Source organism: Ostrea edulis, chromosome 6, assembly GCF_947568905.1.
Source record: "Ostrea edulis chromosome 6, xbOstEdul1.1, whole genome shotgun sequence".
Classification (NCBI taxonomy): domain Eukaryota; kingdom Metazoa; phylum Mollusca; class Bivalvia; order Ostreida; family Ostreidae; genus Ostrea; species Ostrea edulis.
In genome coordinates, this window is record NC_079169.1 from 92,376,920 (window position 1) to 92,403,212 (window position 26,293).

Below are 26,293 nucleotides of genomic sequence, written 5' to 3' on the forward strand. Positions count from 1 at the left end.
CGTCCGCTTTCACATCCGGGCATTCGGCAATATGGTCGCCGACGAGGTATTCCTTTACAATCGGTGAACTTTGGTGAGCAAATAATATAGCTCAAATACAGAGGACGTGGTTGGAACATTTAACGAGTATTGATGAATATTTCAACAACCATCTAAAATTGCATATGACTAATGTTTTTGCCTTTCATGCAGTGTTATTAATGTGCAAGTAATGGCAGTCTTTGGCTAGCTAGTCCCTCTACTTGCGCTTTTTTTTTTTTATAAAACACGATCGAATGTACTTTTTACATTTAAGAACACCCAGCTGTATTTGTACGCTTAAATAAAGGATTAATTCAATTCCATAGTCGATCCAAATTATATCAAAACTGATGAATGGCGTTAAAAACTATTTTTGCTGATCAATGTATGGTTAACACTCATTTAAATGCAGTAATGATAAATTTTACTGAGTTTAAGGACAGAGCTAGAGGACTTCATTATTGTAAAAGTAATCAAAATAAAATGTTGGTGTCCTTTCGTAGCAGATACCATACATCACATTGTGGCCATACACTCGTTTTGTTGCATGAAGCGATGGATTAAATTGTTTCTTGTGAAGTAGGATGCCATTCCAGCACCATGTCTTCATTAAGATGTAGATTAATCAAACTATTGTTTTAAAATGTGATTTCATTATTTTGATATATGTATGCATTGTATTCAGACTAGTTAAATTGTTGCATTGTGGTATTTTGAATACACGTATCAACACTTCGCGAAAGTTACGTCCCTTGTCCGCCATCTCCCGGATAAAAATCGTATTTCCCTACGTTAGCCTTTGTAATTTTACTATCTGTAGCTTTGACATCTGTTATTTTTCCATCAATTACAGTCAACTACAATATAGCCCCAGATTGGGGCAACCCATTAACTTGTATGAAAACTTGGTAAATGGCTAAAATTCAAAGTAATAACATCTTACATTTGGTAAGGTAAAGAAGGAAAACTTGGTTTTTCACCGTTTGACCTTTGGCTGACCCCGCAAAGGGACGTAACTCGCGGCGAAGTGTTGATAGGTGTATTGCCACTGAAAACCCATTGCCTTTAACAAGTTCTTTTCAAAGTATATTACATTAGGGCTGAAACGATTCACCGAAATAAACGACACTGTTCAATATAAACGTTCGATTCAACAGGTTGGGAACACTTCCCCTATAGCGAGATATTCTTGCTAAAACGCGATTATCCCTCTTTAGTGAGAAGTAAACATGACCATAAACAGGTGTTTTGGCGTCTTTATTGAAAATAATGGCAAATCCCGTGCAACGCTAAATAAGTGCGACACATACTCGACATGACGCAAATTGTTTCTATGAAATTGATAACAGTCAAGAAATTGTATATCAAAGTTGCTGTGTAAGAGGGAAGCAGTCTGAAATCCAATACACATTATGAGTGTTTTTGTTTTGATTAATATATTTGCAGAAGTATCAGACATTTTAGCACTTTTTCTTCTTTTCACGTGGAACACGAAGAGATGTACTCCACAGGTGTTTTTCTCGGTTGTACGGGATATATTTACTCTCGCTAGAGGGGGATAATCGCGTTTTAGCGAGAATATCTCGCTATAAGGGAAGTGTTCCCAACCTGTTCAATTCATTGCCTTAATCTTCGGTTCAATACATTGTTTAAAATCAGGTTTGATATAATACATCGGGCTTGTCATGTCTATACTCATTATGTTTACATGCATAAGGGACAAAATGGTGTCTGATATTAAATGATCAAACTGTTGTTAGCCTCCAGTCTAACAAAAAAAAAAATAACAATCTGAATCAGTTTAAACTACAAAGCCAACAGGCATCGTACTGTTTGGCGGTTTGGAAACAGTTTATGTTTGAAATTGTGACTGAATCTACGTAATTAAATTTTTCTTTAAAGTTATCATTGGTTTTTTTCTGTAAAATTTATCATATTGAAAATATTCAATGGTGGCACATAAGTATTGCAATACGTATTGTATCATGAAGGGGCATATCGTTTCAGCCCTACAGTACATGTTGTAAAAAGTTTAGATGTTTCGAGGCTGTATTCAGCACTTATCTGTTTTCAAACTATTTTTTAAAATGTGAGACTAGCAATTCATTTCAGTTATACAATTGGAAAATTGCAAAAGAAAAATTAAAAAGTGTGTGATCAGGTCTTATTTTGTCTCGCCCAATTGGTAAGCGGACTTTTTTCTTCTTTGAATTATTCATTACAAATCCCATCCATTTTTTATATGCCCATCTATCGTGATACAGCGATGTATGTAAGTCCATCTTTTTAGGGTTTTTCTGTTTCCTTATTTCATTTCTCTGTCATATATCCAGCTGAAACTTGCTGTGTACATAGCTTCTTCGTGGGTCACTCTAGATCATGTTGCGATTTTGATCCATTTTGACCTCTTTCAGGAGTTTTGCCCCTTTATATGAAATTTAATGTTTTGTGGAGGGATGCATGATTTGTCTGTTTAACTCCTCCCCATTTTTAAGTGAGGGTTTTCTTAATTTACAGGTCGTATGGGTATTGGGGGTGCATATGTTGCTAGGATTTTGATTTTATTCAATTTTACTGGCTCTTAGTTTGTCTATTTACCTCCTGTCACAGTTTTTAGTACCTTTATTAAAGCAAAAGAAAGTATGTTGCAGCTTGATGATGGCTGATACCACCTTAAGTAAAGTTCTACAACTCGAGACTAAGAAAAACACCTTACATAAGCTTGTGACAGACGCATTATGTACCATTTCCAGTATGCTAGTTGTATTTTATATTACTGTGAAGTTTTCCCAATAATAACATAGCACATTTAAACGCTTGTCTGTCAATGACAGCGAACTAGACCAGCTTCAGATATTTGCATCAGAATTGCATGTTATTGAGACATGGTGCTGCATACTGGGGATAGAGGACTCTTAGAAAGTGCTTCAGATGGAAGGACTACAAAATTTATGTATGCTTCTGAAAATCTTCGGGCTCTTAAATGTTTAGTTGGAAGGTCAACATTTTGTGTATATAAATAAAGCCATGGCAGAACACTATAGATGTGGAAATTCAGCACTGTGAATATGCCACTTTTTTATAATGTGTATTTTATACTTTCACTTTGCAAAATTTTCAGTATATTTTGTATTAAATGGGAAACAAAATTTATCATTTTGTTAAAATGGGAATAGATTGCCAAATGATGGATTGTGCATTTCCTGCTTAATTCTTGAGATAGCAATTATACCCTGGTACTTTGGAAATTGCCTGAAATTTATTAACTCTAGAGTAACTTTGTAATTTTCGATTCATAGACAAGAAATGGTTAATGACAATGCAGAGTTCCCGAAATGTGCCGGTCCACTGAACATCTAGGGTAAAGTTTGAATATAACTGATCAAATTTAGACTTTATCGTTCCAGATGTCCAGCAAATATTAAATTATGATGTTTTTAAGTTACTAAACATTTTCACTGTCACGAACATTTCATCCGATCAACAAATTGCAAGATAAACATTGTCATGGACATGAGATTTTCTCCTCCAGAATTGTGTATGCCACATTTATCTTTGTAGTTTGATAGTATGTTATTGTTTAGGATGCAATCCAGTATTCAGTGACCTATATTCTTATTAAAGTTATGCAACCTTTTAAAGTACTCTCAGTCTCCACTCTTCACAATGAACTTTTGTAAAAATTCCTATTCAGAACTGTAAAACGATTCTTCCTCCACATCTATCAATCAAAACATAGCCATCTACCAAGGCATACAAGTTTTTGTGGGGGCTTGAAATTCAGATTGCAGTCTAAGAATCCCCTGGCGTGTAGATACAGCGAGACAAAGTTTCTACACATATCCTATTGTCAAACAGCTGGTAGTTGCCTGGTAGATTTTTTTGCCAGTTTCAGGATCTGTGACAATAAGTAGAACATAAGCTCTTTATTTGGGCTGAGAATTATGATATGTATTGAGGGAGAAAAATAATACACTGAAAGACTGTTTTATTTCATTCCAACTTTACATTTTCTTGATGGGTTTTGAAATTTCCTGAGTAAACATGTATTCTAATGTTAAAATTTTAATGTACATACTTTATTTTTTTCCCATTGTTTTAGAAGCTCTGATGGAAAACACAAACAGTGACGAAGAAAACTCTACCAACCCTGATGTAGGGCCAGAGCTTGAAGTCAAGGACGACAATGCTGAAGGTGAAGGTCATCTTCCATTTTGGATAAAATCAGTAGTCAAAGTAGTATTTCCATCTCCTAAAGACTATCAAGGACTTATTTAGGGTTCATTGCACAGGACTACTACTTGTATAAGATATTATTTATGTTGGTCAGATAATGCCATATGTATTTGAATTATTGTAATAATGGCAGGTTTCAACAACTTCAACAAAATTGAAATAGATATTCAGCTGTTGAGTTGAACATCGTGCAGGAAAAACATGTGGTTTGTTGATTACATGTACTAGAGTAATCAGTATTTGTGAAATAAATCAGCAGACCAGTTCGTGGTCAGTTCAGCTCGTGTTTTATCAGCAATGGCTGCAGAAGAGGATGAAGTCGTTATCACATGGTAGTGAATTTCTAATTTTTTTCAGTGAGTCAGTTTTGTGCTGTGAAAATCAGAAACCATTATATTTAGTTTTATTGTCGGTATTTGCTGTGAAATCAAATCGGCAAATACAACTACGGAGCACTGATATTAGTTGAAATGACTAAGGCCGATACTTAAGATTGTCGAGTCCGTACTGTGTGTCTTCTCTTATGGAAAACTAGATACTTGCTTCACGTGAGGCGTTCCTTATAAGGAGAATATTTCTTCAGTGTCCGTATTGAACGGGCCTGTATCTCGTTTTCATTGAGTATGAGAAGTTCTACTTTGGCTATTGAACAGTATATTATTAGCTTAGACATTTCTGATTTTCACGGTTTTCATTGAATTTTCTTTTGAATTTTTTAATACGTTTATCTGAATATTTTTTAACTTAAAATTCAAAATTTGTTTTGATGGAATTGCAATGAGGGAAAAAAAAATATCTTTATGGATTTACAAAAGCTCTTTATTCCTTCTTCATTATGATATGGTTTATGTACATGTATATTGTAATTGCATTTAAAGAGAACTATCTTGATCATAAGCATTTTCAAATCTGTCAGACTGGGAGACAGAGGATGGCACAAGTGATGAAGAGGATGAAGAAGAGGATGATGATGATGAGAGTAGTGAGGACTCTGGAGAGGAGACAGAAGACTATGAGTTTGAGGAGGATGAGGAAAATGGGGAGGGAGAGACTTGTCCTATTTGTCTAGACAGATTAAGGGACCAAGATGTGGGTACTCCCGAGTCCTGTGATCACACGTTCTGTCTGGAATGTATACAAGAGTGGTCAAAGGTAGTCACTTTCTCTATATCAGATCCAATCAAAACTCAGATGTTCCATCAATATAAAAAGCTGACAATACTTTCTTGGATATCTGGGTGAGATATAAGATGCTAATCATTTCTTCTTTATTGTCCAGAATGTGAATACCTGTCCAGTGGATAGACAGGTTTTTCACCTGATATTTGCCAAGCATCCTGGGGAAGATACAATATTTAAAAGGGTATGACATGTTTTATATATTAGCTCTGAGTATTTACACAAAACAAAAGTCAATGTGTATTATATGTAATGTATCGATGTGTTCTTCACAATGAATAACTGAAACACTTTTACTGATTTACATTTCCAATGTTTTCGCCTTTAATATCGTTACCAATTGTATTGATAGGCATTTCATCATGAATGCATTTTAGTTGTGAACAATGCCCATATGAATGTAGTACGTCTATTTAATGTCTGGGAATTCCGACAGAAATGAACGGAAAGTGTAAATGAAAACAAGTTATTTCATGAAGTATGCTAGTTTTGAAGTGTCGAAGTTCATATCCTGGTGTATTTTTCAAAAATGAAGAAGAAAAAAATTTAATTAAATTGTTGAGCTCCATGTATATATGTATGTGTCATTCCTATTTATGATGTACTTTATGAAGCATTTTCCCCCCATTGTAGATTACTGTTGCTGACAAACATCAAGGTGATCCAGATGAAGAGGAGGATCCGATATTTTGTGAGGCGTGTGGTAGAAGTGATAGAGAGGACAGGCTTTTGCTCTGTGATGGTTGTGATTTAGGGTAGGTTGCTGTCTTTTAATTTGAATGTACAGAAGCTATTGCAATCTCTACCAGAGAGCACAAGTTTCACTTTCACCCCTGTTATCATCTCTATATAGGATTCATTGCAAAATAATCGCGTGAATATAGTATTAGTTTGAGTGTGTATGTAAATATATCATTTACAGGGATAAAAAAAAAGTCAATATAATATTCTTTTTCCTATTCTCAATGCAAAGATTAGTGCTCCAAGGTGCGAGTGAAACGGTCGTATTTGCGATAAGAAAATCGATTTTGCGACTAGAGATTATATTAAGTCGCATTTTTGCAAGTGGAAAAAATTGGGCATCCAGTAAAATTTAGTAATCGGGATCGAAAGTCTGAATAAATATTTTTCAGTCTCGGTCAAAACAGCGTTTGAAAGCAATCAAGATGACGGGAAAACGAGGGTTAAAGCACTTTGGATTTATCAGTAGTAAAAAGTAGAAGCCTCGGCCTAGTACATGTAACGAAGAAATTAAAAAATCACACTGAGAAAGTTCTGCAATTAAAGATGACGTAGCTGTGTCTAAAGAAAAATGCAAAAGTAAAGGAAGAACCCCAGTCCTAATGGCTGAAGGAATTTTCGTGGTTGATATTCAGAGATTGCAAAATGTTTTCAGAATTTGTGAGGCCAATCAGCCAGCAACTTCCACCATTTATGGACACCCGTTGTCCAATTTCACCACGACCTGGTGTACATCTTTCAAATGTGGAAGTGTGACTATTCACGGTAACAGTAAGAGACATGTCTTTGTCTGTGACTGTATTATCAGCAGTAAGTCGAGCAGGTCAACTGTTGCTGGTAATTTTCACAGACAATTACAAACTCGGGATGTAGTATTCTTATTGATGCTGGTACTGATTGTTCAGCAAAAGATCCAACAAAAGTAGAAGCTCTTATTCACATAAGCAGTGAAGGCCCACTTATTGAGGACTTTAACATGTTTAAAGCAAATCCCTGTGTGGAACACCGGGTTTTCTTCCCCAGAAGCATATTGTAAAATATACAGGATGGCTCAATGCAATACAACTTTTGCCAGAGTAAATACTTGACTTGTTAGCATCAGCATGTTTCAGAGCACATTTCTATTCAGTTTAAAAATAAAACAAACAAAACGCATTCATGGGTGAAGATTTTTTTCTTGAAAGATATTCAAATTTTAAAAAAAACTTGTAGGTCTTATTTACAAAATCTTTTACCATGGCGAGTAGAAATTTTGAACACGGCGACTAGAAATTTGAAAATGGCGACCAGAAATATTTCTAGGTCGCCATTTTGCGACCTGATAGCAGATGTGACTTGGAGCACTGAAGATAAAGGAAGAAATATACAAAACCTGTTATTTAATCTTTTTACAAGATTTTTGTAAGTTAAACATTTAATCTTTTTACAAGATACTTGTAAGTTAGACATTTAATCTTTTTACAAGATTCTTGTAAGTTAGACATTTAATCTTTTTACAAGATTCTTGTAAGTTAGACAACAAGAGATGAAAGTGAAGCTTGTGTAGTATCCTGCAGTAAAGAATGGAGTTGTTGTGGTTTAAATTAGATAGATGCTGTGTGCTTTCTGAATACCACTGAGAGAGTTTAGATCCACCTTGCAGTTCATACATTTACTGACTGTGTGTATTATAGGTACCACTGTGAGTGTCTGGATCCACCCCTGGCCGAGGTGCCAGTAGAGGAGTGGTACTGTCCAGACTGTGAGACTCTGCGTGAAGGGGAGAGAGAAGGTATAACGCTGAAAACTTGTGCGAACATTGCTGATTTCTATCTAATGTGAGAAATAATGAACATCTGTCATCTCTCTGACAAATTCCGTTATGCATTTTAAAAAATGGATGTGTTTCTAAGAGTTTGACTGTTGTATTTATTAAAGCTAAGGGATACATATATAATACTGAAATCACGTGGAGTAGGTGATAGTGTGAAATGGTGGGATTAGGGGCTATTAGTTACATTTTTGGTTTGAAGTAGGTGTAGAAGATAAAATTTTGATTAAAGTTCTTGATTGATTGTGATTTGCAGTGTATGTTCAAGATTGAGGGCTACACACATAAAATGAACATTTTCAGGTGCAGCAGCAGAGACTGTGAATGATGACGATGAGATCTACTACATTATTCAAGAAAATGGTGTTTTGCCGCACTCCTTACGTCCTAGAGTACATAGACGACAGGTGGCAAGAACACGCATGAGTGAGCGCATCTACCAACAGATCCAGGAAATAAGGCGCAGTCGATTTAACAGGAGAATGATTATTTTATCCGATTCAGAAAGTTCGTCAGAGTCTGAATATTCAGAGGTATGTACGTTTTACCTTGTAAAAGACGTTATATTACTTCAATGTGTTATGAACCCCTTTCATATTCAAAACAAGTCCTAAGGTGATTTTAGGTCTGAAATCAACAATTTGATATAAAAAAAATTATTCTTCACTTTATGAGCACAGTGCAGAAGAGAATTCTCTGTGAATGTGCCTCAATTACTGACTCGATATACATTAATCTCATGTTGATTACATACTCAGTATACAGGATTCTTGTCTTGATGACTTACTTAGTATGATGAGCCTCAATTACCTACTCGATGTACTTGAGTTTCATCTCGATTACATATACTTACTTGGTATACCTTAGTCTCATCTCAAATACTGTGTTTACATGTTAATGTCAATAATGTGTCTCCATTCCTAATTTAAACATTATATTTATTTACATGTATATGCTGCAAAGCCTATGCAAGCCTTCTCACAATTCCTGGTTCGGTATTCATGATACTGTATATCATATTTAAGGAGGACTATGAGATTAATGAAGATGCCCCTTCAACAAGCTCAGCTCCGGCTCCTAGAAGGAAACGAGCCACAAGACGAAAGAAAAAGACCACCAGACGTAAAACCAAGGCTAAGAGGAAGTCTGCTGGGAAAGGAAAGAGGACATCGGGGAAAACCAAAGGAAAAAAACCTGCCAAGAGGAAGGTAAAGGGCAGGCGGACAAAACGGAAATCACGCAGGACCAAGAAATCCACCGCTGGAAAGAAGGGATCTAGAAAAAGGGTAGGAGAGATTTTGGAAATAGTCATAACATTTCATGTTGCATACTGTATAATTACAAAATTGAAAAGTCCCTGAAACAGGAATTTGGAAATAGTCATAACATTTCATGTTGCATACTGTATAATTACAAAATTGAAAAGTCCCTGAAACAGGAATTTGGAAATAGTCATAACATTTCATGTTGCATACTGTATAATTACAACCTTGAAAAGTCCCTGAAACAGGAATTTGGCAAATGGATCCGTAGTGTGACTAATAGATTGATTGAGTCATGCTCATATTTTTACTTTGTGAAGGCCTGTTATTTTAGCAAGAATGTTCATAAGATATATGTGTCCAATACCCATCACATAGGTATTAGGACTTTGTTGCACCTGTCATTATGATGTGTGCAGTGATAAAACCCAATAAAAGGCCAAACAGGTGCTTGCTTCAATATTCTTGGTAAAGCGAGAAAGGTCAGAATGTTAACAAATCAGTTGCTGATCAGGTGGTTCATGTCTTTCACTAAAATCGGAGTACGGGGTCGTTTTAAAAGTTCAGTCTTTGTTGAGATCCTTTGAATGAAGGAATGCTCTATATTGTGGAACCATTGTTACCTGTAAGAAGTGAATTTTATTGTGAAAATACCTGAGGATGTTAACCGTGACGCATTAGGCATATCATGAATGAAGCATTAGGCATATCATGAATAAAGCGTTAGGCATATCATGAATAAAGCGTTAGGCATATCATGAATAAAGCATTAGGCATATCATGAATAAAGCATTAGGCATATCATGAATAAAGCACTTTGTGAAACATATGTCGGTGTGAAGCATTGCAGTTCTACCTTAAATCTTTTCAAAAATAAAAGTTTATTTCTTCTGTTCATATTCTACTTTCATTTCTGTCAAAATTCTCAGAAGTTAAGCTAGACATACCATATAAATTATCTTTATCCATACATGTGTGAATTGTTTACAACTGAAGTGCATTCATGAGGAAATGGCTCTCATTAGGCCAAAATAAAAATATTGTTTGTTTCCCCTCGCCCGACCGAGTCTGAAAATTCACACCGACCCATAAATTTTTATTACGCCATTCTGGTGAAGTTTTTTTTTTTTAATTTTAAGAAAATTTCAAGGTCGTTTCTGTTGCAGATCAGTATTTTATAATGACGAAAATTTTCTATATCTTCTTTGGTTTCGATCCAAAATTAAAAATTAATAATACGAATACAGGAGGTGCTCTGGTCCGAAATCTAGAAATTTTGCCGCCTCCCACTGGAGGCGGCATTCTCTGGCTGATTTCAAATACTTACAAGCCAAATTCAATTTTAAGCTCATAACTAATCAATAAAACGATTCTTCTTGTACTTACTAATATCGATTTTATGGGTTCTTTCATCACACAAACAGTCTCTTGAAAACATTTTATCAAACTGTCGAGCTTTGTTTTGAGTCACGAGACTCGTTTGCTCAAATGTCAGTGAAAATTCGGTTGACTACAATTGTTGGCTTCTGTTTAATATCGAATTTTGGATTGATATTTTCTTTTAATCGATATTAATAAGTACAAGAATCATGATTGTTTTATTGATTAATTACAAGTGAGTTTAACATTGAATTCGGCTCACAATTCGGAATAGTGATCTGCAAGATCGAGATGGAGAAATGTTGTCTATACGAGAAGCGAGGAAACAAGAGAATTCGGGGCATCCAGTGTGCAAGTTGTGTTCTTCAGTAGGGGAAAGTGTTGATATTTCGGACGGATGCGATATTTTTGACAGTCAATCAGAAGCATTCTCAATTTAACTTATTTCTGAACTAATGCTATATTTACAAACTGGAAAACACCTAATTATATGCACATGTGTAACTCAGCTCTGATTGGTTGATGTCAGCATCCATTTTGTTTGATCGGCAAAATCAAGTCCCGTTGAAACATTTTCTGGTAAACTAGATCTACTGATATCATTTAAAAATATAATCAAAATCACTATCATATATAAATTAAGATAACGTGCAAAAAACAAAAGCATAAAATGTCAGTGAACCATAAATAAAAGACAGCAACCGAGTTTACCAATTTTATAACACCATGTGTCCAAAACTAACACCATTGTCCATAGTTGCAACATTCTCCCTAACTTTATTTAAGTGTTAGTATGTGGCATAAATAGCAGAGAAAATTCTGATGAAACCCAATGTTTGTCAAATCAACCAATATGTATACATGTAGTCCAATGCCTAAGTTTAGTGGTTAGATAATGAGCATTTCCAAAATACATGAAGTACTGTCCGAAATATCGACACCTTCCCTAATTGCAAAATGTGGAAATCAAAGCAGAATCTACGCGAGAACTGACTATACGAGTTTGATGAGGAAACATGGATGATGTGCTTCACGACGTTTGGTATCGGGCATTGTTAATGGTTATGGGAATTTCATAATAAATAAAATTCTGCTAGCTTAAAAAAAAACTTTTTACCTACCTACCGACCTTCCTCTGAAATTTAGGGTCGGGAGAGGGGAAACAAACACATTTTTAAATGTGGCCTTACAGAGGTTGGCATCTCTGCAATTTGTAGAGATATCTCACATGCAAAAACATTGGAAATGTAAATATTACTAGATGTTTCGTAAAATAACTTGTATGTGCAAGTGTACATGAATGGCATGTTAAATCTTGAATCATTTTGGTAGAAAATCGTCCGAAGAGTGATGAATGTACCTGAAGCAACAGTAACTTCAGTCAAATCCAGAATTGCTAAAAACTTGGGAATTTCGAAGCCTCCAGCAGGTCGTACCTTACCCTTACAAAAACGTCCCCGGGAGAGGGCAGAGGATTATGGCCCTGCACCACTCAGTATAATGGGGACTTCAAATGATCTCATTTATTTTCATGAGTAAGTATGACTCAAAATTATGCAGTGAAAGGTATACAGGTTACTTGACTCACTACACAATAGACTCATTAGTGAAAGTACTGGTTACTATTAATCATATGAATTTTAATCTGTCAAAGTCTTGTCCCTATCTTAATTTTTTCCTATGAAGTGTAGGGCCTAATATGACCTGAAAATTCACGTGTAAACTTCACTACACAATAGACTCATTAGTGAAAGTACTGGTTACTATTAATCATATGAATTTTAATCTGTCAAAGTCTTGTCCCTATCTTAATTTTTTCCTATGAAGTGTAGGGCCTAATATGACCTGAAAATTCACGTGTAAACTTCAATTTTTATGTGGCACCATATTGATACTCTCTGCCAAATACGAATTACACGCTATTTCTTGTAATTTGACGTCACAAATGAAACATTTCATTGTTTTTCACTGAAAATGTAATTTACAACTGAAATAACTAAATAATTTCATTTCAAAAACATCAAGCACATTGAAGAATATGATTTCTTTTAATACATACATATATATGTAGTAACAGTTTAATGCATGTTCTATGGTTGTGGATTGAAAAAGGGCCCATAATGTGCACTTTTTCAATCAAGAGTTAAAAAAATCTGTGAAAGGTTCATTTCTACAAATAACAGAGAGCAGAAAACAGCATACACTCTTCATCCAAATAGTTTCCTACATGTTCAGAGCGCATGTTGAAAATAAAATTGAAACTCGTATCAGGGGACCAAATTAGGCCATAGTATACAATTGTCCTTTACTTTAGAAGTCCTTAACATTTCCAATTAATATCTGGGTCTGGTTATGCTTATTAGAATTTTACTCTCTGTAACTTGAAGTTGCATTGCTTTTACAAGCAATCAGACAGGTGTGTTCTAATTATAGACATGTGGTATATACCATTATAAATTTTAATGGCTTGTGTACCGTATGTTTGCTGCTTGTTCTGTTAATTTCATGTATATACCAGTGTCACTTCAACTTTTACATGACAAATTAATTAATGTGCTTTATTATCGATTGTAATATTGAAATACTACATTTTTAAAGTTTTTCTGTGGTCCTGAGGAATTTGAATTTTCAAGGCTTCCTAGTGAACATACTGCAAGAGACTTATAATTAATTTAAAGCAGTGATGCGTTGATTTTGATCAAATTAGTCCAGTGTAGTTGCAGAAAGTTTTAGATTTTTTTTATTGAACCTAATGTGTAACACAGCAAAATTGATGTATAGTTTTAAATCTTCTCAGTGAAAATGACAACCAGGCCAGTACTTCAGGATATTCAAACTCAGGAAAGAAGTCTAAACCCTCATCAAATATTCATTTCTCAGTGGAGGAAATCATGAAAAGGACCCCAGTAGTCAGATTGTCTGTTGATTCCTCACTCAGGTACAATCAAGGGGGCGGAATGAAGATTTAAGTTCAAAATAAGTTATTTCCAGTTGTATTTATTACATTCTAAAGCACTATCTATATCAAAATCATTGGCAAGCATAAAGTCATATTTGGATGTCTGTCATATAAAATGCAGAATTTATAAAAATTAGAATTTTTAAAAAATAAATTCTTGTGAAGGAGAGAAACCTCAACGAAAATTTATGTATTTTATTTAGCTGTCAATATAGGACAGACTGTTGAGAGTTTTTTAGAATTTTATTTAGATCAAGCATTTTAATTTTAATTGCTGTAATTTGAAAACAATTCGTATCACATAAACTTGTGTGATCATTTTTTTCTGGGTTATGAACAATTTTTATATTTTGGCTGTTTTCTGGATATGGACGTTTTTTTTCTATGATTAGACGATTTTGCGGGTTTTACAGGTTCCGACCCCGAGAAGAGTCTGCACCAGTGTCTTCGTCCATCTGTAGTGCTGAGTCACCATGTGATTTATTAGGGAGTATATTTCAGAGTCAACAAATGCTACATATGAAGACCGAGAAGATAAAAATTCACAGAGATGGTATTTTTCATTCTCCCTTTTGAAATTAAACGCAGCCCATTTTTAGCTCACCCGAGCCTTAGGCTCAAGTGAGCTTTTCTGTTTGAGAGATGTTTTACTGTAGGTATGACAGTTGTGAACTTGTTACATATTTTACTTTACTTCTTGGAATCACTTGCTCAATATCCTACATTTTTATGCCCCCCTTCAAAGAGGAGGGGCATATTGGTTTGCACCTGTCAGTCGATAGGTAGACCACATGTTGTCCACTCAATATCTTGAGAACCATTCACTTGATCGTAATGATATTTCATATGTGGGTTGGTTATGAAAAGAAGAGGACCCCTGTTGTTTTTTAGGTCAAAAGGTTAAAGGTCAAGGGTCAATCTACTCTGGACATAGGAATATACTGTCCGCTCAATATCTTGAAAAGCCTTTGCTTGACAGACATCAGACTTGGTACACTGGTACATCTTAAGGAGTAGATGACCCCTATTGAATTTGAGGTCACATAGTCAAAGGTCAAACTGGACACAGGAATATTCTGTCCGTTCAATATCAAGAGAACCCTTTGCTTGACAGACATCAAACTTGGTACACTGGTACATCTTCAGGAGAAGACGACCCCTTTTGATTTTCAGATCACATGGTCAAGGGTCAAACTGGACATTGGAATATACTGTCTGCTCGATATCTTGAGAACCCTTTGCTTGACAGACATACATGTAGAATTTGGTACACTGGTATATCTTCAGGAGAAGATGATACCTATTGATTTTGAGGTCACATAGTCAAAGGTCAAGGTCAAACTGGACACAGGAATATTCTGTCCGTTCAATATCTAGAGAACCCTTTGCTTGACAGACATCAAACTTGGTACACTGGTACATCTTCAGGAGAAGATGACCCCTTTTGATTTTCAGATCACATGGTCAAGGGTCAAACTGGACATTGGAATATACTGTCTGCTCAATATCTTGAGAACCCTTTGCTTGACAGACATCAAACTTGGTACATTGGTACATCTTCAGGAGTTGATGACTACTAATGATTTTGAGGTCACATGGTCAAAGATCAAGGGTCAAACTGGACATAGGAATATACTGTCCATTCAATATCTTGAGAACCCTTTGCTTGACAGACATCAAACTTGGTACACTGGTACATCTTCAGGAGTTGATGACCCCTATTGATTTTTAGGTCACATGGTCAATCCACTCTTGACATAGGAAGATATTGTCTGCTCAATATTTTGAATTGATGATACTACTCTCAATTAAATGATGTGTGTGTGTATAACCCTTTTCAATTTTGCAAAATGGGGGGCATTTGTGTTTTACAAACATATCTTGTTGTAGTTACTGCCCTTGCACCAGAAGTAAGGGCGTGTTTACCTGTGGGGAGCTAAGCTGGTTTAAATTTTATAATTCCACTATAATTCAATACTACTATAGAAAAACCGGGCAAACCACAGATCAAACTTTGCTTGTTAAAATAACCAACTTAGAATGTAATGATAACAGAAAAAGTACATTGTTGGAAGAAAGGACAGCCCCCTCTTTTCTCTCTCTCTCCCTCTCATTTGCTTCTCTCTCTCTCTCTCTCTCATTTGCTTCTCTTTCTCTCTTTTGCTACTCTCTCTCCTCTCTCTCTCTTTTGCTACTCTCTCTCTCTCTTTTGCTACTCTCTCTCCCCTCTCTCTCTCTCTCTCTTGCTACTCTCTCTCCCCCCTTCTCTCTCTCTCTTTTGCTACTCTCTCTCTCCCCCTCTCTCTCTTTTGCTACTCTCTCTCTCTCTTTTGCTACTCTCTCTCTCCCCCCCCCTCTCTCTCTCTTTTGCTATGTGTACTTAATTATTATTTTTGTGTTGATTTACACAATCATTAATTTTCGAAAGATTGAATCACACAGTCACGTTTGTTAAAAACCAGATTTCAACAGAAATATTACATTAGAGATACAAGTCCGATGATAATTAACATTTTCTGTTCATTGACATTTTTGTCCAAAGTGTGAAATGATTACAAGTTAATAATTACATGCATTGGTTGCACATGTAATATCTGGCATATTTGTTGTGTTTTTGGTCATCGACAATTAATAAAAAGTAAAAGTGAAGAATTGTTGACATGCTAAAGACACCCTAGATGCTGAGGACTGCAAAAAATAACACACGGGACACATTAATATCAATGAATAAGATTTTTGTACATTCATATCATTTGTCAGTAATTACACTTAATTTCAACAAACATTATATATATATATATATATATATATACACACACACACACACATACACACTCACACATGTATAGATAGGGGAAACATCAGTAAATATCTTTTTGTCAAGAAAAACACAGAGCTACAGTTGGTCAAATTGATAGAAAGCATCATCTTGTACAATAGTATCCATACCCACTTGTTTTTCATTCCATGCAATAATTCTCTCTCAGTTGAGTATTTTGGCCTATGGGCATTTTGTTATGTAACACTATGAATTAAAATGTTAACAACCCCACCCAGTGAATGTCAATTTGAAGTATACTTGCTTTTATTATGTCTTGTCAGACTTTGCTAATAAACAGGAAATTCTTGTGTTACAATTCTTTCTGTTGGTCCGTTTTCATGAGTGTGCATGTTTCATCATGATATTACTACATGTAAATCCTGTAGCTTGTTGTAAGTCCTGTGCAATGAGGTGTTATTTTGGCATTTCAAGTCTTATACACATGAATTTTATTTAGATATATAAACATGTATTTAGTGGGAACAATATATGGGAGACAATATACATTGTAACTGCACCAGAAATCAAATTTTAAAAAAGAAGAAAAAAAACAATATCTCTTTATGATTATTAGAATTATAAGATAATTGTTTTGTTATTTATTCCACAAAATTGATATAATTTTGTAATTGTAAAAATCGATGTTTGAACATGGTATTGAAGTGGTTTGCAGAATGACAGGTGTGCTCCATTGATTTGTTTCTGTTAGAGTGACATGTGATCAATACCTACAAAAGTGGGTGTTTCTTTTCCAGTTAGTTACTGTAAATAGACATTGCAATCAGTTTTGAATTTTTAATGTCACAGAGGCAGATACTAGTTATGTGCCAAATGTAGTCCATTGTACAATGTATATGAACCATTGTAATGAGACTAATTGACAGTGCAGTACAATGTATATGAACCATTGCAATGAGACTAATTGACAGTGCAATACAATGTACAATGTATATGAACCATTGCAATAAGACTAATTGACAGTGCAGTACAATGTACAATGTGTATGAACCATAGTAATGAGACTAATTGACAGAATTGTAGTCAGTCATGTATGCTATATGCTATATATTTCTTTCAGGCTCCTTGTCTGCAATGAAGTCCAGTTCAGATTCCAAGGATCAGGAAACCAAGTCTCTAAATCAAAACCAGGTATCGGAGGGCACCGTAGATGATGTCCAGACCAAGGAAAGCTCACCTGATACTGAGCAAGCAGGTGCGGAGGGCGGGGCAAGCAGTAAATTTCTCCGTCTTCCTATATTTGCTGGTTCCTCCAACGTTGAGTTAGACGACAAGGTTGAAATACCCGAAGAACCTGCCGAGACATTAGAGAAGGAGGATGACGGTCTCGGGGATTCTCTGTGGACGATACAAAAACGTCAGAAGAAAGAGGAACACGAAGAGACGATATCCAACAGTTCAAAACCACACAGTGTAAGCACTGCTTCAGATAGCGGTCAGAAAGTCAAGTTGGGTAGTGAATTCGTTACGAGTGACAGGAAGAGTGCGGAGACTTCTATAGGAGAAGATTTCTCTAGCTTATCCAAATCAGAAGAAGAAAAGTCGGAGAAGACTTCTGTTAGTGGTCAAACTAAAACTACAGGGAAGGGAAAAGACAGCAAAAGTCGGAATTACCGCTCCAAACAAGCGTTTATCAATGCCAGTAAAAATAGTGCAGAATTGTATTCAGATATAGAAGATGATATTGACTTGCCTTTGTCTTTATTGTCATCCGGTAAATCCTCTCAAAGAGACAGTGAAAAATCTAAGAAACACAGTGAAACAAAAGACAAATCTAGTTCTCGTAAACGACATAGTAGTACTGATAAAAGTGATCCTTGTGACCTGTTCGATGATAGAACAAATGACAGTGATAGTGGGAAGCTTGACAATACACATGTAGCTGACTTTAAGTTAGAAAAATCTCCAAAGCCTGGTGATGTTCCAGAAGTGAGGAGGCCAGCTCTTGATGATGTGAAGTTTGAATATGAGGACTCCAATGATTCTGTGCCCAGTACATCCTGGTCCGATGCAGGTGTCGGCAGTGCTATCATCACCGAAAAAGAATACAATGGTAACTATAGGATTACTATATCCTAATAATCTAATCACAGTTTATACTCTATTACAAGCTTCTTCTTTTTTTAGCTCACCTGAGCCAAAGGCTCAAGTGAGCTTTTCTGATCAAAATTTGTCCGTTGTCTGTTGGCGTCATTGTTGTAAACTTTTCACAATTTATCTTCTTCTCCAGAACCACTGGGTCAATTTCAACCAAACTTGGCACAAAGCATCCTTGGGTGAAGGGCATTCAAATTTGTTAAAATGAAGGGCCAGGGGAGATAATTACAAAAATGCAAAATTAGGGTAGGGTCATTTAAAAATCTTCTTCCTTAAGAACCACTGGGCCAGAGGAGGTGACATTTACCTGAAAGCTTCCCGACACATTGCAGATTTAAGTTTGTTCAAATCATGGCCCCCGGGGGTAGGGTGGGGCCACAATAGGGTATCAAAGTTTTACATAGAAATATATAGGGAAAATCTTTAAAAATCTTCTTCTGAAGAACCATTGGGCCAAGGAAGTTGACATTTACATGAGAGCTTTCTGACATAGTGCAGATTCAAGTTTGTTCAAATCATGGCCCCCGGAGGTTGGATGGGGCAACAATAAGTTTTACATGCAAATATATATGGAAAGCCTTCAGATATGGGCCAAGGTGCCTCAGGTGAACGATGTGGCCCATGGGCCTCTTGTTTTTATTAAGAAGTACTTTTTAAAAAAAATTATGAAGCCTGGTGACCATAAATGGAGAGCAGACTTGAGTCAAAGTCTTGTATATGTCAATTGAGAGGGACTTCAGCTTAATTTATTGAAATATAGAATCATACTTAAAGGAATAATGCACTACAGATTAACTTTGCTCAGTTAAATTTAAATGTTTAGGATGATGTGAATTGTAAATTTATGACTTGCACAATTCTCTGTGTATGGTCATTGAGCCAGGTGTGACAGATGAATATAAACATTTATATAAGAATTTTGAAACTCTGTTTCAGATAAAAAATGGCGAGTGGACAAAATACGTTATCTGGACAGAGAGATGGACTGTAAAAATGTCTCCTCTAAGAGTGACAGGAAATCTCCAAGAGGTTCAAAGAGAAGGTCGGAGTCCAAAGGCACAGAGCAAGATGCTGGATTATTGATAACAGTGGCCGGAAATTCAGAAGACAGGAGTGTAGCAGAGAAGACAGAGAAAAACATAGAGCTGTTGGGACAACGGCTGTCTAGAAATACTGAATCCATACGACGGTCCTCTAAAGATGGAAAAGAAAAATCTGCAAATAAATCAAGATCTTTTCAAAGGTTAGAAGAAGCTTCTAAAAGAGAGGACTTGGATTACCACAGGTCTAAGTCGCACAAGCATCGCTCTAGAAGTCGATCAAGGGAGAGAAAAAGGAGGTCACGGTCACGAGATAGAAGAGAACGGACTAGGTCGCGTGATAGACGAGATCGGTCAAGATCACGTGACAGAAGAGAAAGGTCAAGGTCACGAGACAGATGGGAAAGGTCAAGGTCTCGAGACAGGAGAGAGAGGTCTCGATCTCGAGACAGAAGAGAGAGGTCAAGGTCTCGAGACAGAAGAGAGAGGTCAAGATCTCGAGACAGAAGAGAAAGGTCAAGGTCTCGAGAGAGATATGATGGGTATCGGTCAGGGGAGAAAACCAGAAGATCAAGAGAAAGGAAAGACAGATCAGGGTCAATTGAGTTCAAATTGAGAGAAAGACGTGACAGGTCCAGGTCAAAAGAAAGAAAGGATAGGTCCAGGTCTCGGGATCGAAGAAAATCTAGGCATGATCGATCTATGTCAGTAGAGCAGAGGCGTGAACGATCAAGATCTGCAGACGGGAGAAGATCAAGGTCCTTGGAACGCACAAGTAAGAAAACTAAGAGTGAAAAAATGATTGAAAAGCGTCGTGACAGAGACTCCAAATCAAGTCGGAGTCCATATAGACGAGAGAGTGAGGACAGATCTTATCCAAAGGAAGAGAAATTAGATTTGTTTAGCTCTGGTATAAAACGTCTACATGATGGTAAAGGGAGAAAAGCGAAAAAGATAAAAACAACGCTGACTGAACCTATTGTGATATTATCTGATGATGAACAAGATCCAACTCCGAAGAGGAAGTCAGAAAAAAGGTATTTAGAAGATAAGATCTCAAATAGAATTGAGCCTATAATTACTCCGCGCTCGTCTGCAAGTCATCGGTCCAATGTTTCCAGTGTTGTGGAAGAGCCTCCTCTCCCGACGGAAGAGCTTAGTCTACCACCCATGCCTCCAGTGATTTCCAATGTCAAAGTATTAACTGATGCCAGAGAGCCAAATAAAGACAAACGTCACCTTAAAGAAGTTTTAATAGAAGAGAATATTGAAAAAGAAGAGAATCGAACAAAACAAACTTTAGAAAGAGACGATTTTGATTTGAATGATGAAGAATTAGCATACGATCCCGAGTTTCCCACAGTGGATATGGAAGAGTCACCTATAGAGTCTCCATCAGATGTAGAAGAGGCAGCTGAACCAATCCATCTGCATGTCAGTCCACTGCTTCATAAAGATTTTTCTATGCAAAGGATTTCACCACTATCAGGTCCACCTCCACCTCCCATGCCGGGCCAGGGGCTCTTGGGGGAACCCTCCATTCTCCTTCCATCATCTGTAGGAGAGCCTCCACAGCCTCTGCTACAAGGGGCAGGACAGCAGATGCCACTCCAGCTTCGTATGATACCTCCAGGGTTTCATGGTCAGCAGGGAGGGGGTCTGCCGCCCCAGAGGCAACTGATTGTGAATCATCCTATGTTTATCAATCGCCCAGGATCATTTCCTCATCTACACCAACTCCCTGCAGGTCACCCTCTACAGCCTCGTCTTGTCTCCACCCCAGCAGGCATGGTTACTGTACAGAACCAGTTTTCACCCAGAATACCTTCGCTTGTGTCACTATCGGGACAGCCAGGGCTTATAAATGGAGCTTTAGATCATCTGTCACACGATCCTCCTTTAATTTTAACTACGGATCCCCGTGGTGATCCTAGGTTACATCATCCACCCCACGCAGAATCTCACGTCATCTCGATACGACCAGAAGTTCCTGTAGTACCCATTACTGTTTCTGAGAGCATACCCCTTTCTGTATCATCTAGTGAGGCTCTCTCCATGAACCAGTCAGACATCATTCCATCAGCATCTCAGTTAGAACAGATTTCTCAAATCACCAAACTGCTGAACACTCAGGCTCAACTGGCCATGTTAGGGAAAGAACCAAAAGGTCTAGACCATGCTAGTCAAAAGCAGGAGCCAATGGAACGAAAGAACACCAACAGTGTATTCAAAGTTCCCCTGCCCCCAATCCTGACCCACACAATCAACAAGGTCAAATCAGAGAAAGAGAACATGGAAATGGTCGACATGGATATGTCATCACCTCAAGACAACGGAAATATTGAAATCCCTACCTCATCTTCTGAGAAGTCGGAGAGGAGCAGGAGGCGGGACAAGAAGAAGAGCCGCAGACACCGGTCCGGGGACCGCCACAGGTCCAGCCATGAGGACCGAGTGTCGTCCACTGTAGAGCCACAGAGGACGTTTGATCAGATGATGGAAGAAATGAACAATGCTGATGAGATTCCGTCCTCAGCTGTAGAGCTGACCAATAAGGAAAAGGTATGGAATATGCTGTTAGTGTATACTGACAAAATGTGTTTTATACTGGAAAAATGTTACTAGCTTATACAGGAAATGCTGGGGAAATGCTGCTAGTTTATCCAGGAAATTCTGCTAGTTTATACTGGGGATTGGTTTGGGGGGGGGTATAGGAATCACTCTGTCCGTCCGTCTGTCTGTGCAGATTCGTGTCCGGGCCATAACTTCTTTGTTCTTTGACTCGGGCATACCATGTTTGACACACAGGTGGATCACCTTGAGACGATGTGTCGAATACTTTGATGACCTCTATATGACCTTGACCTCAAGGTCAAAATTAAAGGTTTTTTACAATGGATTCGTGTCTGGGCCATAACTTCTTTGTTCTTTGACATAGGCATACCATGTTTGACACATAAGTGTATCACCATGAGACAATGTGTCGGGTACCTTCATGACCTCTATATGAGCTTGAACTTTGACCTCAAGGTCAAAATTGATTATAGGGTTTTGACATAGTCATACCATAAGACATGGGTGTATCACCATGAGACTATGTGTCATGTACATTCATGACCTCTTTTGACCTTGACCTTTGATATCAAGGTCAAAATTATAGGTTTATGCCATGAATTTGTGTTTGGACTACATCTTCCATTTTCTTCTACAAAGGCATACCATATTTTTACACTCAGGAAGGAGGTAATTTATACCTATTAACAACACCCTTTGGGAGATTGGGGTAAGTGGGGGGTATTCTTAGTGAGCATTGCTCACAGTACCTCTTGTTTATACTGGAAAAATGCTGCAAGTTTATACTGGGAAATGCTGCTAGTTTATACTGGGAAAGGAAAATGGTTTATACTGGATTATAGTAAGAAATGCTGGTATTTTATTCAATGGAAAGCTGGTAGTTCATGTAAGATTATAGAATAAAAATTAGTAAATTATTGATGAATTATACATTTTGATATATAGAATATTACAAAGAATTTGATTTTTAGCGCAGCCCTTGATTTAAATATGAAGTATGCATTTATAATGTTAAGATAACGGGTTGTATTGCATGAACAATTTTGAAATAATTTCTTACTGGCTGTTTTGAGTGAGAATTTGAAGAAATGTCAACTTGTATAATGTTGTAAATGTATTTTGTAATGACACAATGTACAAAGTACTGAAAATCCTGTGTTGAAAAGTGAACTTAAGATTTAAAAAACCCTAAACATGCATACTTCTGTCTTTTTACAGTACCTCAAAAAGCTTCACCTGCAAGAGAGGGTTGTAGATGAAGTAAAGACAGCGCTGAAACCATTCTACAGCGCCAAGAAAGTCAATAAGGAACAATACAAGGAAATCCTGCGCCGAGCTGTGCCAAAGGTAGGGCAGGGTTAAACAAGTTTTAAAAAGCACTAAAGTGAAACGTAGAGCTAGGTAAAATAGGGTTAAAGCACTAGAAAGAAAAGCAGGGCTGGATAAATAAAAGCAAAGCAGAGCGATGTAATTATGTTCAAAGTATTACGAAAAAAGGTAGGGCGAGGGTAAACAAGGTAATAAGCTTTTAAAAAGAAAAGTAGAACAACTCTATGAGGGTTAAAGCATTTAAAATAAAAGTAAAGCTGTCTAAAACAGGGTTAAAGCATTCTAAAGAAAAGTAGAACTGTCGAAAACAGGGTTAAAGCATTCAAAAGAAAAGTAGAACTGTCTAAAACAGGGTTAAAGCATTCAAAAGAAAAGTAGAACTGTCTAAAACAGGGTTAAAGCATTCAAAAGAAAATTAGAGCTGTCTAAAACTGGGTTAAAGCATTCAAAAGAAAAGTAGAACTGTCTAAAACGGGGTTAAAGCATTCAAAAGAAAAGTAGAACTGTCTAAAACAGGGTTAAAGCATTCAAAAGAAAAGTAGAACTGTCTAAAACTGGGTTACGGCATTCAAAAGAAAAGTAAAGCTGTCTAAAACAGGGTTAAAGCATTCAAAAGAAAAGTAGAACTGTCTAAAACTGGGTTACGGCATTCAAAAGAAAAGTAGAGCTGTCTAAAACAGGGTTAAAGCATTCAAAAGAAAAGTAGAACTGTCTAAAACAGGGTTAAAGCATTCAAAAGAAAAGTAGAACTGTCTAAAACTGGGTTACGGCATTCAAAAGAAAAGTAGAACTGTCTAAAACAGGGTTAAAGCATTCAAAAGAAAAGTAGAACTGTCTAAAACAGGGTTAAAGCATTCAAAAGAAAAGTAGAACTGTCTAAAACTGGGTTACGGCATTCAAAAGAAAAGTAAAGCTGTCTAAAACAGGGTTAAAGCATTCAAAAGAAAAGTAGAACTGTCTAAAACTGAGTTACGGCATTCAAAAGAAAAGTAGAACTGTCTAAAACTGGGTTAAAGCATTCAAAAGAAAAGTAGAGCTGTCTAAAACAGGGTTAAAGCATTCAAAAGAAAAGTAGAGCTGTCTAAAACAGGGTTAAAGCATTCAAAAGAAAAGTAGAACTGTCTAAAACTGGGTTACGGCATTCAAAAGAAAAGTAGAAAGAAAGGCAGAGCAGGGTAAAACAATATTAAAGCTTAAACCTTTTGTACATTCCAAGGTTCCTACTTGCATATAAGGTATATATGCACAGCTGTACATGTATGTACTTGTGTTACCATGGTGACTGACACCTGTTGTATATTTCAGGTGTGCCACAGTAAGAGTGGTGACATCAACCCAGTAAAAATCCGAGCTTTGGTAGATGCTTATGTTGCCAAGTTCAACAGAAACATGTCTCCCCCAAAGCTAGAGAATGGAGATCAAACAAAGAAAAAGTCTTAAGGATCTCCCCTAAAGCTAGAAGACTGCTTAAAGAAAAAGTCCGAGTGAAGGATTGTAATCCAATTGAAAACAAATTCTAGGAGATTGTCCAATTATCCTGTAGAGCTCCAAGTGTTGCTGTGGTGTACTGGTGGTACCATGCAGAATTCACAAGGAAAGCTGGAGGGCAGCATAATTAATTGATTACTGTAAGATGGCAGGGGCGCATCATTTTTGAGTTGTATCAAAAGACATTTCATGAAGATGGTTTGCAGAGATTTCTGCTTTTGAAGTTGTGTATAAAGTTACTCCCAAGGTTTGTCCTTGTATGGTAGAGTGGACGATTGCATTTACTTGTAAATAATAGGATTTTCACTATTTACGTCAAAGAGTGGTTTTCACTTTCCATTTCATAAAATGATTATGGCAAATGATACAGAAGTGCTGTCAAATACTGTGGGCAGCAATCCAATTTGGTGTTAGTATTACAACTTGTCTCCCTTTATACAGTTTATGTTTACATTTCAAGCGTGGTTTTATCTAACTATATACATGGGAATAAAAATGTAGGAGTGTTTGTAAACATCATGTATTTAATTTTCTTCATCAGCAATTAGGTAATTGTCTAATTGAAACTCCCCAAGTCATTTTTTTTTTTACAACGTTTATACAATATTTTGATAGAACTACAATGGAGACTTTTTTAAATGTTGAAAACCCAGACTTGTGACATTTATGTAATGTGTTCTGATGGAGTGATAAACTGTGAGGAGTAGACCCACAATAAATGATGAAATTTGACAAAACTTGGATTTACATTATTTCTATGAAAACAAACAAGAAAGGAGTATCAAAAGTACGTGTGATGGTTACCAGAGATTGTGTATGCTTTGCACCCCTCTTATGTTTTTTGAAATATGATCCCAGTGGCAATATGAGAGAAGGGAACTAGTTGGCTTAAGGAGGTACTTTACATCATCATAATGGCTGACTTCCTGATTAAGGATTTTCCTCCAAATTTTGTTTTTCACTTTAGATGATTAAAATTTACAGTCTAATATGTTTTAGAAGGTTTCACAAAAAATTAAAGCTATTCATCATGACAGAAGCTCATTATAAGAGAGTTTATTAAGCGTTTTGAAAGATTGAGGTGTGTTATTGTTTACGGGTTTTCAAAATAAATGGATATTGATCCAAGTTTATTATATATATCACATCTCAATTATACTTTAGATAAAATGTGTCATTTAAAAGTTAAAATTTGTGATTGTACTTAATGAAGATGCTTTAAATTACAAAATTAATGTTTCACTAGTTTGTTTGTTTACATAAAAATCCTGGAGTCTTTGTTTACATAACACAGAATCAAAGCTAAAATATTGCCCTTATCCTTACATTCAGACGGTC

At 36.5% G+C, this 26,293-nt stretch overlaps 1 protein-coding gene across 5 annotated transcripts; it reads left to right on the forward strand.

Moving 5' to 3' along the window:
• The first annotated feature begins 1 nt into the window (after nucleotide 1).
• Nucleotides 2–25,692, forward strand: LOC125683440 (PHD and RING finger domain-containing protein 1-like). Of its 5 annotated transcripts, none has more exons than XM_056142715.1 (16): nucleotides 15–126; nucleotides 3,321–3,382; nucleotides 4,124–4,216; nucleotides 5,174–5,409; nucleotides 5,537–5,620; nucleotides 6,070–6,191; nucleotides 7,851–7,948; nucleotides 8,291–8,520; nucleotides 9,013–9,273; nucleotides 11,962–12,164; nucleotides 13,427–13,567; nucleotides 14,002–14,141; nucleotides 17,488–18,480; nucleotides 19,461–22,126; nucleotides 23,357–23,485; nucleotides 24,773–25,692. In XM_056142715.1, exons 3-16 carry the CDS (start codon nucleotides 4,132–4,134, stop codon nucleotides 24,905–24,907), a joined length of 5,523 nt encoding a protein of 1,840 aa, XP_055998690.1. In that variant the 5' UTR covers nucleotides 15–126; nucleotides 3,321–3,382; nucleotides 4,124–4,131; the 3' UTR covers nucleotides 24,908–25,692. The 5 variants fall into 5 exon arrangements, with proteins under 5 accessions (XP_055998689.1, XP_048780536.2, XP_055998690.1 ...); XM_056142716.1 differs by having other exon boundaries at nucleotides 23–73; XM_056142714.1 differs by lacking the exon at nucleotides 3,321–3,382 and having other exon boundaries at nucleotides 2–126.
• The last annotated feature ends 601 nt before the right edge of the window (nucleotides 25,693–26,293 follow it).

What these genes read in the sequence shown, in the direction of transcription:
- LOC125683440 (XM_056142714.1), top strand. Translation starts at nt 4,132, where the DNA reads ATGGAAAACACAAACAGTGACGAAGAAAACTCTACCAACCCTGATGTA. An exon ending in GATAAAAATTCACAGAGATG is followed by an intron (nt 14,142 to 17,487) that starts GTATTTTTCATT and finishes TATTTCTTTCAG; the next exon opens with GCTCCTTGTCTGCAATGAAG. An exon ending in TGCGCCGAGCTGTGCCAAAG is followed by an intron (nt 23,486 to 24,772) that starts GTAGGGCAGGGT and finishes TGTATATTTCAG; the next exon opens with GTGTGCCACAGTAAGAGTGG.